This window comes from Biomphalaria glabrata, chromosome 3 (assembly GCF_947242115.1).
Source record: "Biomphalaria glabrata chromosome 3, xgBioGlab47.1, whole genome shotgun sequence".
Lineage (NCBI taxonomy): Eukaryota > Metazoa > Mollusca > Gastropoda > Planorbidae > Biomphalaria > Biomphalaria glabrata.
Genome location: NC_074713.1, coordinates 18,188,973 through 18,205,672, shown reverse-complemented (window position 1 = coordinate 18,205,672; position 16,700 = coordinate 18,188,973). Strand labels below are relative to the sequence as shown.

The following is a 16,700-nucleotide window of genomic DNA, read 5'->3' as shown; positions in this document are numbered from 1 at the left end:
ATATCCAACAAAATAATTTAGAACCAATAATTGATGGACTAATTGGTAAGTTTTGTTTGATTGATTCGTGTTTTGTTTGGTGCAATAAATGAGTGTTTAAATGTTCAACTTGATTCGAGAATGGGTGTTGGAGAAATAACGTGTTCAATTATCTAAGGGGATGAAACCCTTCCTATATGGTCGTATCTGTGAATGCTAAATCATTAATTTCCTTTGTTGTTATCAAACAAAATAATAATTTGCCATAAATTAATTGACTAATTGATTTTTCTAAAAATTGATTCACGTCTTGTCTATGTCAATGATTAATTGTGCAAAGTTTTAACTTGATCCGAGAATGGGTGTGAGAGAAATAACGTGTGCAAACTTTTTACCAGACAGACAGAAAGACAGACTGAGTTGACACACAAGCTTTGTAAAAAATGTAATTGTACGTACGATTTATAGTTTTGTAAGTATATTTATCAAAGAAAAGGTTCTTTAAAAAAGATAACATTTTGATAAGCTAAAAGGGATAATACATAGGCCCTACTTAAGCAAAAATCTTGCAAAGTTGGATTACATAAACAGGAAGTGGAAAGATGTTTCTTTGGTTGTTGTTGTTGTTTTTATCTTTAACATGTATGTTTGTAAACTGGCAGTTGCGTGTGTGTATTCATGAGGCTTTGTTTTGATCTGTGTTTGTGTGTTCTTTGTTTTCTCAGAAATACAATTCATCAATAAGCGTTGTAATACTTGTCATAATCACAATACACTCCCCTACTCCGTGTATTCAAAGTTACCACTCAAGGTTACATATGTGAAATAAAATGTTTAAGAAAGCAAAAAATAAATAGAATTGGGATTAGAAATAAGGAAAAAAACTGAGTTTTAGTGCATATGAAATTACAGCAGTTTGTTGGTTTGTTGTTTTACAATAGCATCACTCTTACTCTGAACACGATACAGGCAAAGGCAAAATCTTATTTTTATTTTGTTACAAATTCCTATTTCGACATACAGAACGACAGACACAATGCATAACTGGAGGAAAAAAGGATTTAGTTTGGTTTTTATTACATATATAATAAAAATATCTGTTTAAACACCCTTAGATCCCGTATGAAAAAATACAGTTGTATAAAATCCTATATTATTATTTAGACTCTATAAACAAATATTTATAAACAAAATAATAATTTGTTAATGAATTATTTTTTTCTTTTTACATTTGTTAGACACTAACAGAGAGGTTATTAATCTCTTTGAAATTCACTCAGAGCTCCATACTCAACATAAGTATATATATATATATACATACAGAGAGAAAGAGAGAGAGAGAGAGATACAGGCATACCTTTAACGTATTTTTGTGGAATCAAATCATACAAATAATTTTGCAAGTATTCCAAAAGAATAACATCATTATTATCAAGGGAGAGCAGGCGGGGCCCCAGGACCTCCACGGGGACCTCCACTAAAGAGATGAAAAATGCGAATTGAAGAGTCGGAAACTTTTAGGTTGTTTTTTCTAACGTTTTATTTTCGCATTTTTATCACAAATACTTTCAATTGGACGTCTGTTGGCAACACGTGAAGAAATGTCCTTTTGTTGCGTGCTCGCAAAGCAGCTCCGAATTTACGGCAGTGCGTCTACTAAGGGCCCTACCTTCCACAAACTCAAAAATATTAACTTTGTAAAGCAAAAATATGCATGTTAAATATTTTTTATAAAGGAAAATATGATTAAATTGAGAGATACTCCTTTAGATATAAGTATTATTGTTCATACTTTGATCTTTATGAAAGCTTTCGAAAAAGGTGTAGGGGCCTCCACATATTTAAATCCGGCTCTTATAGTTATGCCTAATGTTTGTGACTGCAACAAAATGACCAAAATATAAAATTATTTTTATTGATTAGAGAATTTTCAGTCAATCAAGTTTGATATTTTTAAGCCATAAAACACTGGACCTCCTGATTCATCCTAATCAAGTTTGTTTAACTCAATTTCTTTTGGATTCAGCAAAGTTTAGGTGACCTACGCGTGTACCATCCCCTTCTAACAGCTATTAAGTCACACCTATGAGGCAATAATAATGTATCAGCTGAGATGATCAAATACTTTTTTTTAATGAATAACATTGCAAATTATTTTTTAAAAAAACATGCAATCCAAACACTGTCACTTTTAATTCATTCTTGAAAACGGAATGTATTCTTCTCAAACAAGTTCATTCAATAACTCAATGGAGCTGTATATCTATGTCTTAGTCCAAGAGATCACTGTAAGTTCAAGTATTTGGTAGTTTATGTAAATCTATGCGATGGTGTAACATACCAGAACAAACAGAGTAAAGATAAAACTTTTTATTTAAAATTAAAACTATTTATTCCGAACAGAAGGAAACAGCCCAATGTCACTAGAACACAAAATAACACATCTTGTCCCAAGTGTTTCCTAAACTTTTTCCTGAACGGAACACTTTGCACATTCTGAGTACTTAGCGGAACACTTTGCTTTTTTTAAAAGAGATATTAATTCACCTAGTAGTCTACTCACGTAGTGGCCTGTTCAGATCTGGCTGAACACTGGGGTTCCACTGAACACACATTGGTAAACACTGCTCTAACATGACAAAATATCAGCCTCTTCTATAGAAACAATTTATTTTTTAAAATTTATAAACATGTTCACTGCACACTATTCTATACAGAATTTTTTTTTGAAAACTATACACTGACATTTGACATTGTTACACTCTTGTATACTAAATGTCACATGCTAAATTTCACATTTATTTTTACTTCTAACATTCCAAATGTCACTAAAGGTCAAACTCTATACAAACTTGTCGTATGCTAAATTCCAAATTTTACAAACAAATACATCACATGCTAAATGTCAAATTTATTTATACCAACATGTCCCACACTAAATGCCACTCATGTAAAAAAAAAAATGCCTGTCATATATTAGAGGAGTAGACTCTGCTATTTGATACGTCCGTGATTTTGATGTCCAGGTCACACAGCACCAGCTTGTTCATGACAGAACCTATCAGGAGCTGGTTTTGGTAGACTGCCGCCACGGATGAGCCTGCGATGAAATCGCCGTGATCGTAAAATAGCTCTGTCACTTTGTCCTCTATCACAAGGCCGTGATGTAATGGAACCCTGAGTACCTGGCAATACAAACGTCATTGTGAATTTGTGTCCTGATAGATTAACATTATGTCATTGTCTTCATATGCATAGATAGATAGATAGATAGATAGATAGATAGATAGATAGATAGATAGATAGATAGATAGATAGATAGATAGATAGGTAGGTAGGTAGATAGGTAGGTAGGTAGGTAGGTAGATAGATAGATAGATGTTGAGAAGCTTCGTTTATCTTTCATGGTTTTGTCATCTGGAAGGTACGTTAAATTTCAGGGGGAGAATATATTGTTATAATTCTGCCCACGTCGGTGTTTTATGGTGCTCTACAGTGTACCAATTAGAACCGGACAGCACTGTTTTTAAAAAGAGGAAAGCTCCCTTCCGCCTAGGAGACCAGAAGACAATTACTGAGGCATGCGAACTGGAACAAGAGGAAAGGAGCGATTTTGTCCTGACTGTAGCTCTAGGAGACTGTCGCTGTGGCGCAACACTGGGAAGTCACAGAAGTGTGTTATTGGTAATGTTAGGCAGGGATTGCCTGGAATCGTGGACTGGCAGGAGGAACCGGTGAATGTAGTGGTAGAACAAGACTCCGTGTTTGGCGAAAGTGAATCCAATGCCTGACATTCCGTGAGTCTCTTGCGTGTGTGTGTTGTGAAAACGTGTGACAAAATACACATAATTCTTCATTATAAATAAAACATTCCTTAATTAACCTTGCTTCTTATTTGCGATGTCTCCCTTAAATGTCCATGTATGAAATCAAATGAAAACAGCTAGAGGGCAGACCAAGGGGTTGATGGAAGACGATACTAATCTACAATAGCATGGACGTTGCTTTGTTCATTTAGTATAATTTTAGGCAGATACTAAAATTAACAACTAGATCAATATGTATTGTATGTCTCTCTACATATTTCTAACACATAGCAATGCCAGATTTTGTAATATCCTTTTCCGCTGTCAGGTCGTGTGGTATGTCAGGTCGTGTGGTATGCGCGCTGGACTGTCGTTCGGACTTGTGGACGGTTTCGGGTTCATTTCCTGCCCTCTGCCATTCCCCGTCGTCCTGCGGGAGGTTGGACTAGGAATTATATTTAACTCTGAAGGAACATCCCAAACATGTAAAACATTTTACAAACAACACTTTTTTACAAAAGGAATTGAAATAAAACCCAGCGTCATACAATAATATCTATTTACATGGAGGAATAAAAATAAACAATTGCCTAGTGTTACTCACAGATGATGGTGCCGTGTGCTGTGGTTGGTTCAGGTGATCCAATGCCTTGTGTGGTATTGGGTGAGCCCCTACGTAGAGCTCATTGCCAGACATGGACAAGTGAAAGTTGTCAGGGCTGGTATACAACATGACGGACTGCACCAGACGTAACCGGTTGTTGTTTAGCCTTTGATACACCTCCATTTTCTCACCTAGTGGGTAGGCCACATACAGAAATCTGCACAGGAGTGAGAAAAGATATTCAATGCAATGGATAACTTGAATGAAATATGAATAGGAATGTAAATTTGGTAACTTTATTGAAATTTGGTAAGGGAGTGTCAATGTTTAAATTAAATAGCTAGAGGTTAAGTTGTCCTCATGCAAGATACGTGGAAACTGATACGTCTAGGGTTAAGATAGGGGAGAGAAGGGGAAAACTTGGAACATGAAAAGTGAACACCTAGTTGAATAAAACAAATTAAAAACCAGAAAAGTGTGAATGCAACATTTTCACTTTAAATATATGGATGTAGCTCAAACGGAGTGTGTACATGGAGAAGTTTATAGTTCACTGGTTTTAAAAGTTCCATCTAAAAAATAGACCTACGGTAGATGAAGTCCGGACTTTGAATGTAGATCCTAAGTAGCGCTGAAAGAATGTGATTTGTAGTGAAACTGAAATTTTACATAATAAGATTAATGATTGGTCAAAATGCAGGTGATCTTTACATCATCAGCCCTATAGATCGCAAGGTTTGAAAGGAGGACTTTATTTACTTACTTACATTACATTTAATCTTAGAATATGTTGGGTATTTTTTTTTATCTATTCCTAGAGATATTCACCAATCAGACTTGGTTCAATGGGATAGATAAAAGAAAACTTAAACATTTCGCAATAGCCAGGCTCTCCTATATATATAAGTGTATCAATTATTGTTGAATCAATCATGCAATTAATTCGTGATTTATCTAGAATAATAATAATCAATCTGTGCGATTGGAAATATCATTATCTTTATCTTTTTAGCACAATACCATGCTTGAAGCATGCTCAATGCGATATGGTCCGCTGACTGGACAGTTGAGGGAGGGAGGGTGGAGAGGGTATCTTGGACAAAGGTTTCCACCACGATGGCTTTTTAGAAGCATTTGTTATTGAAAGTTGTTTGACTTGAACTCTTTGGTGAAGGTAGTACCAGGCCACTGAGCCATCCAAAGGCTTATGAGAATACGTTTTATAGTCATCTATTGCTAGTTTCAAATGTGTAGTCGACGACCTAATGTTCTCCCCTTAGCTAGTCATTTCTCTCTATAAAACAACAATTAATTTATTACGACTAATGGACAAAATAATCGGTCAATTTTTTTAATTTATGTTTTGTTATGGGAAACGAATAATTGTGCAAAGTTTCAACTTGATCTGAGAACGATACGTGGGAGAGAGAACATGTACCAGACAGACAAGACAGAGTGAGATTATGTAATAAGCTAGTTGTTGGCCTGTCCCTCCACATCAGGTTGTACAAGGGGGAAAAATGTATGAGTGATGGTTGGCTTGAGGTAGGACTATAATGAAGATGTCTGAATGGAGGGGAAACCCCAAATGAAATAATGAGTAGAGGAATAGTTACATAAATTATAATTGCATTAACTCTTTCTCTCCTAACTGACGATACCAGCGTTGATTCCACCAGAATGTGGTAAATAATTACGGAGAGAAAGAGTTAATCAATAAATCATTTTACGAATTCATTTATGCATAAGTTAATAGGTTTTAAAATGTACCTGCCATTTAGTGAGAGAGTGACACCATTAGGGCCTAGAAGACCAGAGACCATCATCTCAAACTGTGACCCATTGAAAAAGACCAAGGAACCCAGTCCTACTGGTAACAAATGTTCCACAACAGACATGGTATAGGTTTTAAAATACAGATAATTGCTGATGAAGAACTGGTCCTCCTGGACCAAAGCCAGGTCGTTGGTCACTCTCAGCAAGTCGCTGGTGAATGTCTTCAGGTGGACAAGAGTTCTGGTCGACGGGCGAAACCTGAATTTCTCAACGCGGTCCTGCTCCAGCCCTTGATGGTTGATGACGTAAACAAGGTGCTCGCGCTTGACGCGGTCCTCAATGATGCTGATGCCGTGCGGGCGGAACTTCTTCAAGAGCAGTGTACTTCCGGCCTCAATGCTGAGTTCTGTTAGCCCCTGTTCCGGCTGACTGAAGTCATACAGCATGATTCTACCTCTTATGTTCTGGCGCACAATGAAGTCTTTGAACTGAGGAGACATGGCGTCATACATCACACCAGAGGAAATGAAAGCCAATCCATCGCTTGTCACTTGAAGGTCCTCAGATCCAAACTCCAACTCCATCATCGGCCTGTGGAAATAGATGCATTTGATTTGTTTTTATTTAGTCTATTGTTTCACATTGTTTCATTGTCGCTTCTAACACTGACTGAGTCTTATTCGTTCTAGAACTGATAGTACCCAAAACTTAAACTAAGGTCCTACCGTGCCGTACAAGACATAAGCGACGTCCCCAGCGTCTTCCTAGATGGTGCCCACAGATTATAAGTCTTCTAAGCAGGCGCCATGTTAGACGTGGACGGCCTTGTTTTCGTTGTCCTCTTTTCAGCTGGCATATTATGGCTGACTTTGATGCATACTCTAAATATGAACAATATCACTACAACATACCTGCATTCTCCAGGGTGATGTTTCTTGTAGTGCAGGTTGTAGCCAAGTCGAATGTACAGTAACAGGTAAGTCACACAGGAAAACAGCACCACAACAACCGCCTTCAGAAGCATTGTCGTTCGTTAACTAGCAGCCCATTGGATCTTCTTGTTTGCCAGTGTGTCTGTGTGCAGGTTTTTATTCAGGTACAAGAATGAATGCATTGGACATAGTGCTTAATTAAAGATAGAATGGAAAAAAATAATAATAATCCTAACAGAAAATCTAATCAGTTGGAAAAGGTGGTCTATAGTTCTGTACTTAAGAACTGGTGTGTCAGAATCTATACACAGTATCAATGGTAGGACTGTTGACAAACAATATATAAAAAGAGCGTTGTTGTCTAGGTTTTAAAGCCTTTACTTTCAGAGCAGGAGCCGTTGAACTGCACTGTACCCATCATATTTTGGTAGAAAGAGACAATAATATTTAGCAGCTTGGGTGGACAGCCTATTAACTGTAAGATTTTAAAGAGGACTTCTCTGCTGACTAGATCAAAGGCCTTTGTTAGGTCGATGAATGCAATGTACAAAGGAATCATTTGCTCTCTGCACGGCTCCTGCTCCGAAAGTTTCAGTATAAACAGCGGAGTCAAATAAGGATGTGTCCTGGCCCCAACCCTCATTGGAATATTCTTTTCAATGCTAATCCACCACGCGTTTGAAAAATCCACCGAAGGCATATATCTGCATTCCAGATTTGATGGCAAACTTCTAAATATTGCTAGATTGAGGTCCAAAACTAAAACCAGAACCACCCTCATAAGAGATATGCTCTTCGCGGACGACGCAGCGGTAGTAGCACACTCACAAGAGAAGCTTCAGTCACTAATGTCCTGCTTCTTTAAGGCTTGCAAAGAGTATGGCCTAACCATTAGCACAAAGAAAACTAATGCTATGGCACCACCTGCTGCAGCACCACCATCCATCCACATTGACGATAACAAGCTAGATGCCGTAAACGAATTCTGCTACCTCGGTTCTACAATTCAAGGTAACCTGTTACTAGAAGAGAAGATCAAAAAACGCATAGGAAAGGCCGCATCAACCTTCGCTAGACTCTGTCCAAGACTTTGGGAAAACCAGAAGCTCACTTAAGCGACCAAAATGGAGGTCTACAAAGCATGTGTTCTTAGCACGCTACTGTACGGCAGTAAGTCGTGGACAACCTACACAAAACAAGAGAGAAAACTAAACTCATTCCACATACGTTGCCTTCGAAGAATCTTAAAAATAACATGGTAAGAAAAAGTGTGTAATACTGAGATCCTCGCGAAACGGCCTTCCCAGCATCTTTACGGTCCTCAGGCATGCCACCTGCGCGGGCTCGGACATGTTCGCCGGATGGAGGACAATCACATCCCGAAAATCATTCTGTACGGGCAACTTGCGTCTGGCTCAAGAAAACCTGATCGTCCCCACCTCCGTTATGTTGATGTGATAAAAAGGGATTTAAAATCAGTAAATATTGATACTGACCATTGGGAAGAGATAGCCTTGGACCGCACTAGTTGGAGAGAGACGGTGACCAAGAAAGCTTTAGACAGAGAGAAAACATGAGCTTCGACTCTTGAAAGTAAAATGAAAGTAATGGCTCATTAATTAAAACTTATATTAAAACCACATCTAAAAGCCTAAGTTTCAGTATTTAAAAAAATAATAATTTTAAAATGACGGCAGTAATGCATAGAAATAATAAATTCACATATTAAACTTGGCCTATTCATTAAGTTGTCATTTTTTATTGTATGTAAAAATTTAAAAGAAAATAGGCTACAATTATTCGCAACAAAGTTCACATTACCTAAGGCAGACAACTGTTCAGGGGCGGACTGGCTATATGGGCATTTGGGCAAATGCCCGGTGGGCCGGTACCCAAATGGGCCGGTAGGGCCACCGAAATGCCTGATCGAAGTCACTATGGCACATATCAAGTTGTTAAAGGTTTTATAATATCCTTATTATGTTATTATTATTTTTTTTATAAAAGGCCATCTGAGCGTCATGTTTAAACAAAAAGTCTTTCACAGACATTACAATGTAATACTCTTTTAATCAAACACATTTTCCGAAAATAAAATGTAGAATGTGGACAGTGCTACTAGTAGGCTTCATCTTTTTAGGGCCTACATCAGTGATTCCCAAAGTGTTCTATATAGACCCCCAGGGGTCTACAAAGACTTCCAAGGGGTCTACGAAAGTGAAAAAATTAATTGGGGGTCTATGAGATGTCCACGGGGGTCTATGATAATGGATTTCATTTAAGCAGGTCGTGACTTTAATTTTCAATCCCATTAATGTAATTATTTCCCTCACTAATATATGATTTGTAACTTAGTTAATCCTTGTAGTGACCTTATAAAATACTACATGAAGACATGTCTTGATGCTAGGTTTTATTGAACAAGAATGACAAAACTGTTCACAATAGCACAGTACACACACACACACAAGCTGACCTGGACACCATGACATTTTGACACACTAGAACAGATCAGTTCACAACACACAACAAGAAATATAAATACACAACATTCACCCCTCGTTTAGTTTCTTTTCGCTCTACTTCTGAGATTATACGAGTGCTGTAGGGGCGTATCTCTGGCAGGTGAATTTAGTCCATTTTCAATAATGATTTCCTCTGCTCTTAAAGCAGGTGGAACCATGTTCTCTGCAGATGTCTCTATGTCACCCCTAGAAGCCACTGAGTGTTGGGAGATACCCGGAGAAATCTCAGTGTTACCAGGAGCCAGTTGATGTTGAAAGACCTCAGAAGATGTCTCAAAGTCTCTCGGAGCGAAATCATGTACTACGGTCTCTGAAGATGAGTCGCCTCTCGGAGCCAAATGGTGTAGTGAGACAGTTTCTTCCCGTCCATTTGGAAGACGTATGTGGGCATAGTTCTAATTAGCTTCAATAAGCTCCACTTCATCTACCAGCGGATCATATTTGCTTTGCCTTGTGTGTCTTCTCATCAGGACAGGCCCTGGAACACAAAGCCAGGTCGGCAGAGAGACACCACAGGCAGACCTTCTTTTATAGGAAAATAGTCTTCATGTGGCGTCAAATTTGTAGCAGTGCATAGTGGTGATCTAATTGAATGAAGAGCGTCGTTTAGGGCTAGCTCCCATTGTGTATTAGGTAGCCCTCTTGACATGACGACAAGAAGAATTGACTTCCAGAGAGTCGAGTTCAGTTTTTCTACTTACCCGTTCCCTTTGGCATTGTATGCTGTGGTCCTGCTTGTTACTATGCCTTTACTTCTTAGGAAGGATTGTAGCTCTTCCGACATGAAGGCTGATCCCCGGTCTGAATGTATGTACGAGGGCGTGCCGAAAATGCTGAATAGGTTTGTGAAGCATCTAATTACTGTTTGAGTAGACATGTCAGGACATGCATATGCAAAAGGAAACCTTGAGTACTCATCAATAATTGTCAATAAATATTTATTTCTAGTGGTAGAAGGGAGAGGTCCCTTAAAGTCAACACTAAGCCTCTCAAATGGTGATGTGGCTTTTACTAAGCTGCCTGCAGATGGTTGATAAAAACGAGGTTTTATCTCAGCACAGATGGGGCAATTGTTTGTTACAGTTCTTATTTCTTCAACTGCATACGGGAGATTCTTTGACCGGACGAAATGGAGCATTCGCACTATGCCAGGATGACAAAGAGTGTTGTGAAGTTCTTTCAAAGACACCGGGGTGGTTGTACTTGCACAGAATCCACGAGAAAGAGCATCGGCGGCCATGTTGTCAGCCCCCGGCCGATAACACACATCAAAACTGTACATTGATAGTTCTATTCTCCACCTCTGAATTTTGTCGTTTTTAATCTTACCATGGTGACGAGGGTTAAGCATGAATGATACGGACCTTTGATCCGTGGTAAGTTTGAAATGCGACCCTAATAGAAAATGTCTCCATTTCTTGATTGACTCAACGATCGCCATTGCTTCTTTCTCTACGGAGGATTGACGTCTCTCGCTAAGAGATAGTGTTCTGGAGAAGAAGGCAACTGGTCTTTTGTTCTGTGACAAGGTAGCGGATATAGCGATATCCGATGCATCTGTTTCAACCTCCAGCGGCGTTTTGTGGTCTACATTAGTGACAACAGCCATTTCTAGTTCTTTCAAGGCTTGAAATGTATCTTTGACTCTCTCATGGATTGGGAAAGTTCTGTTGTGTACCAAAGGATGGATCTTATCTGAGAAATGTCTTATCCAGTTGGCATAGTAGGAGAATAGACCTACCGCTCACCTTTGTGCATTTAGGTTCTCGGGTGGAGGAAGTTGACGCAAGGGCAGTAGTCTGTCGGGGTCTGGCTTCATCTCATTATGGGAGACTTCATAACCTAGTAATCTTATTCTTGAAGAAGCGAATGCACACTTTTCCTCATTAAGAGTTAGTCCATATTTTTTTATAGCCCCAAGAAATTTAAGCAGATTTTTATCATGCTCTTCTCTGTCCTTACCACAAATGGTGATGTTGTCAATATAAGCATATGTACCCTCCAGTGACTCTTGTTCTATGATCTTGTCGATTGTCCGTTGAAAAAAGGCTACCCCGTTAGTTACTCCAAAGGGTATCCTACAGAATTGGTACAATTTTTTTCCCTCCAGCTTCAAAGGCAGTATAAGGGCGATCAGTCTTCCTTAGAGGGATCTGATGGTAGGCGTTGCGAAGATCAAGGGTGCTAAATATTTCATATTTAGCTATTTGAGAGACCATATCGTCAATTCGGGGTAAGGAAGTTTGAACCGATTAACAGTTTGGCTGTAGTCCACTACCATTCTTCGTTTGTGTCGTTCGTTAGTTGTTATTAAGACTTGAGCCCGCCATGGAGATGACGAGGGCTCAATGATGCCATCTTTCACGAGTCTGTCAATCTCTGAATTGATGAATAGAGTGTCATTTGCAGAGTAACGTCTGGATTTTGTAGCGATAGGTCTACACTCTTTAAGCATATTTTGGAAAAGAGGAGCGGGTTCGACATTAGCAGCTTTCATTCCATTTAAGACCATTGATGGTTTAGGCCCCTGAAATGTGATCTGTACACTCTCATGTTGTTCAAGGAAGTCATGGCCTAAAATAACATCCTCACAGAGGTTGTCAAGTATGTGTAGCTTGAAGTCTTTGTAAGTGGAGCCTTTACTCTAAATGTCAGCATTAACATGGCCTCGAGTATAACCAGTTAGGTTCGTGTTGGCCATAGATATAAGTTTGGATGAGTGAAAAGTTTTGAAACTATACTTTCTGACAGCCGATGCAGAAATGTAACTGTCCGAACTACCTGTATCGATGAGGGCATCAAGGGTAGTGTTGTTAACTTGTATTTTCATTACAGCACGAGATAGATAAAACGAATAGGCGGCTGTTATTGTATACGCCGCTGAATCAGTGTTAAGTCTGTAAACTGTAGAAAGTTTTGATTTGCATACCTTTTTGTAGTGTCCCTTTTTTCCGCATTTATTGCAGATGGCATCTTTAGCGGGGCATTTGCTACGAGAGTGGATAGCACCTCCACAAAAGTAGCACTTGCCTTGAGCCGCAGCTATGGTAACGGGTGTCGAATCAATCGTGTCCTCTACAGCAGAGCAAAGCGGCAATGCCGACGTAGTGGATTGTTGTGCTTGTGGTGTTTGAAAAGTAGGGGCTTGTTGCGAGTTATATGTCACAAAATGTTTCTGTGCCATCTCCAGAGATCTAGCTACTTCCAATGACTTTGCGAGGTCCAGAGATGAGTACTCTAAAAGCCTCTGCCTAATCTCTGGTGATGACATGCCACTAATGAATGCGTCTCTGATGGCCTCGTTCTGGTTTTCGAGGGCAGTGACTGCTCTGAAATGGCAATCTTTAGCTAGCAATCTCAATCTTTGAATATACCTATCAACACTCTGACTTGTTTCCTGTTTACAGTTGGATAGGAGATAGCGAGCATAAACCTCATTGGTTTGTTTGACATAGAGTCCATTTAGTGTGTTTACAGCAGTTTCAAAGTCAGTACAGTCAGATATCAATTCAAACACAGCATGTGAGATGAAGTTACATAGAAGATCGAACTTCTCACCTTCTGATACAGCTAGTTTCAATGCGAATTTTACAAATGTGTGAAGCCAGTGCTTCCAGATCCTTTGAGCGTCCGGATCATTAGGATCCACCACCAATCTTTCAGGTCTTAGAAAACGATCCATACTTAGAGTTAGAAGCACAATTAATCCACAGGATTCTTGTTCAATAAATTGTAGTGACCTAATAAAATACTACATGAAGACATGTCTTGATGCTAGGTTTTATTGAACAAAAATGACAAAACTGTTCACAATAACACAGTACACACACACACACAAGCTGACCTGGACACCGTGACATTTTGACACACTAGAACAGATCAGTTCACAACACACAACAAGAAATATAAATACACAACAATCCTTTAAATATTTACCCTGCTATTCAAACGATCATTGTTGTATTTAATTTCAATACTTATTTAAATAGCTTAATGTTGTCTACATGTAACTAATGTTTAACAAAAAGAAATGTAGACTGTACTGCGTTGATTATTTAAACTGGGCTTCATTCCTTCCTTGTCAAATAAGCGGTTTCCTAAGTACCTTTTTATGGCGATATGAAACTAATTACTCTGTAGGATCATTTGAGACGCATCCACCATGATAAAAAGTAAAAGGTTTGAAAAACTTTCGAATTCTAAAAGATAAAGTTCAGAATAGACCCACAAGATATCTTCAACATCATATAGAGAAGATGGTTGTTTGTGAGCGTCCGACAAATTCTCTCAACTTATAGCCAATTATGGAAACACTATAGATAAAACATTGATTTTATCAGCCGTTGACGTATTCTTAAAAACTTGTTTTACACAAACCTACACAAACCGACGATATTAAGCAACAATACAGTTCAAGGGCACATCGGAGTACGAGTTATAAAAGCTTCTTATGTAATTCTTTGCAAACAAGTATACAGTTTGGGATCAGCTGTATCGCAAGCTCTGACAGGGTGTAGTCTTGTGTGCTGCAAATTGCCCAAGGATCGCCGGCTCCTTATTTTCCCTTAAGGTTGCCGGACGAAAACTTTCCCATGTTTAGGTATAGCTACAAGGCAGCAGAGGTTTGAATTCAGTTTTCCTTCTGCTAGGCTGGTTGCAAGTCAAGGCTAATGAGTTCCTCCTGCCAGAATCTTACTGGTTTAGGCGCCAGTTACTCGGCTTTGCCCCTTCTCATGTTATTGAAAACAATATTTGAGCCACACATGAAGGATCAAGAAATAAACGAGAAAATGTTCATTGCGAAAACTTTTACAATGGCAAATTAGTAAATTAATTAATATTTATGTTTCGGAGATTATTTCATAGAACAAAAAAAAATCCCTATATGAAACAATATCAGTAGCAACACATTTCCAGTGTGTTTGTTGATTCCTGTAATCATATTAATTGTTATTCGAATTGGTTTAAATGTGACTAAGATCAATAAAAAAGATAGATCTTTCTAACTTACAACATATTCTCTATTCAACTCACTACAGTTAGAAATACGTTTGAAAAAAATGGAATTGATGAATTTGCAATGTAAGTTAACAGGGGGTCTACCGAAAACCAGAAAATATGGCAAGGGGTCTACGAGACAAAAAAGGTTGGGAACCACTGGCCTACATAATTGCTGATTTAAAAAGACGCTATATTGCTTATTAAGATATAATAGAGTTCACTGTATGCATGCATATCGATTCATTATCAAACGTAACAATGATTTTTAAGGACCGATACACCTAGACATGGATGCCCATCACATGATAGAGAATTTGTGGGCCTAATTTTATAGAAATGCCCGGGCCGATTTTGACACTAAGTCCGCCCCTGCAACTGTTATATAAACAAACAGTTTAGATCACAACTGAGTCCGCGTAACCATATCAACTATTGAACTCTTCATTAGACTTTGGATTCTGAACAATCATCATTATGTTTAAAAGTCATGTTCTAAATGCCAGTACCATGTACCTAATCTAGAGATGTAAAGTGGACAATCCAACACTTGTCTTATAAGTTGAGTCTATCTTACTCAGACACATTGTTGGCAGTTATTTAGACTTCAAGCACATTGGATCCTCTGAAATAACAAGCGCATCCAACCAATAACAGCAGCAATAGAAAAAACTAGGATATAGTGCGTCAAGGTGAACTGAATAAGATTTTCCTAATCCTAAAATTTGTGAATCAATACGAATGATTTTCTTTGTACATTTTAAAATGTTACTGGCACGTGCGAGTCTCGCCCTCTGACTATAAACAGTTGTAGTCTATTGACCACAGGAATAAGTTGAAACAAAAACAATCATTGATTTCATGTTCTGTTTTTGGTTAATCACCTTTATAGCCAGGTCTTTGTTTCGTGTGTTGACATTTAAAACTTATAATCACGAGAGATGGCGAAAAATAGAATTGTATAAATAGTTGGATACACATAACTAAACATACACAATGGCCGTTTACTCACACACATTCAGGCACTAACAAGACACGCGTGCACACTCGCTAGTGGCGTTGTTATTGGTCTGTCAACCCTTTGTGGCACTGGACGTGTAGACTATATACTCACAGTCACCGGTAACTATGTTTACCGAGGCAACAGTTCAGACTGCTGCAAGTTCCGGTTGATTATCGCTGAGCAGTGACAAATAGGCTAGGATACATATACATAAAAAGAAACAAAATCCGAAAGAGAGTGTGAGAGAGAGAGGGCGAGAGAGAACGAGAGATAAAAGTGGATGAGCTTATTATATCCTTAGCTCTATACGAAAGGCCCAATGTGTTGATTGGCAATTCTTGTTCCCTGGACGTTCAAGGACCATTGACTATTCCTAATCGTTTGAGAACTTGAATTGATCACCTGTAGTCTTTTTTTTTTTGTTCACTCTTAACACTAAAGTAACTTTAAAAAAAAATTTAATTTCTTTTTCTCTGTTCTAAAGGTTGTAAAAAAATCGATTTTTTTTTTTGAACAAAGAAAAAAACAGAGACATTTCAACGCGTGAATAATACGATTAGATCAAAAGAGAAATGCAATGTCCCTTAACCCCACGAATCTGAAAACCAATATTGAAATGCTATTTTATTGATATATCGGTAATGATCCAAAAAAGCTACAACTTTCTGACCACCGCGTTTGTCGTAGATGTTATCATTTAGGCCTAGTAGTCCATGGTTTATGCTGAAAGGAATCTAATAAATAACAGACGTGTTTTCAAAAAGAATATAAGAGAGATAGAGAGAGAGAGAGAGAGAGATAGAGAGAGAGAGAGATGTGGAGTATGAAAAGTACAAAGTGTATAGTGCTATTTAGTCTTTCATATCCCTATTGGTCATCATAACTGATTCAGGTAATTCGCCCCACAATCGAGAAGCAAACAGAAAGGGGAAAGATTTCCTATAGGAGTTTGTCCTAGTATATAACTCTATTATGGCCTCATTCAGTCCTAAATTAACTATGAATCATTTCACTGAAATGGGATGAAATCCTGAGCATTAGCTCTGGTCGTAACAATGTCGCCCTCAGAGCAGTCCC

General features: G+C 38.3%; 1 protein-coding gene across 2 annotated transcripts; it reads right to left on the bottom strand.

Annotated features, from left to right (window-relative positions):
- Positions 1-1,563: 1,563 nt before the first annotated feature.
- On the bottom strand, positions 1,564-15,751 carry LOC106058221 (serum paraoxonase/lactonase 3-like). 2 transcript variants are annotated; one of them, XM_013215593.2, is made up of 5 exons: positions 15,633-15,751; positions 7,077-7,290; positions 6,160-6,756; positions 4,390-4,606; positions 1,564-3,164 (listed from the first exon to the last, which is right to left on the bottom strand). In XM_013215593.2, the coding sequence occupies exons 2-5, from the start codon at positions 7,187-7,189 to the stop codon at positions 2,949-2,951; spliced, it is 1,143 nt and encodes a 380-aa protein (XP_013071047.2). In that variant the 5' UTR covers positions 7,190-7,290; positions 15,633-15,751; the 3' UTR covers positions 1,564-2,948. The 2 variants fall into 2 exon arrangements, with proteins under 2 accessions (XP_013071047.2, XP_055880681.1); XM_056024706.1 differs by having other exon boundaries at positions 15,137-15,736.
- Between the last annotated feature and the right edge of the window lie 949 nt (positions 15,752-16,700).

What these genes read in the sequence shown, in the direction of transcription:
- LOC106058221 (XM_013215593.2), bottom strand. Translation starts at nt 7,189, where the DNA reads ATGCTTCTGAAGGCGGTTGTTGTGGTGCTGTTTTCCTGTGTGACTTAC. An exon ending in CATCACCCTGGAGAATGCAG is followed by an intron (nt 6,757 to 7,076) that starts GTATGTTGTAGT and finishes CTATTTCCACAG; the next exon opens with GCCGATGATGGAGTTGGAGT. An exon ending in ACTCTCTCACTAAATGGCAG is followed by an intron (nt 4,607 to 6,159) that starts GTACATTTTAAA and finishes ACTCCTGTGCAG; the next exon opens with ATTTCTGTATGTGGCCTACC.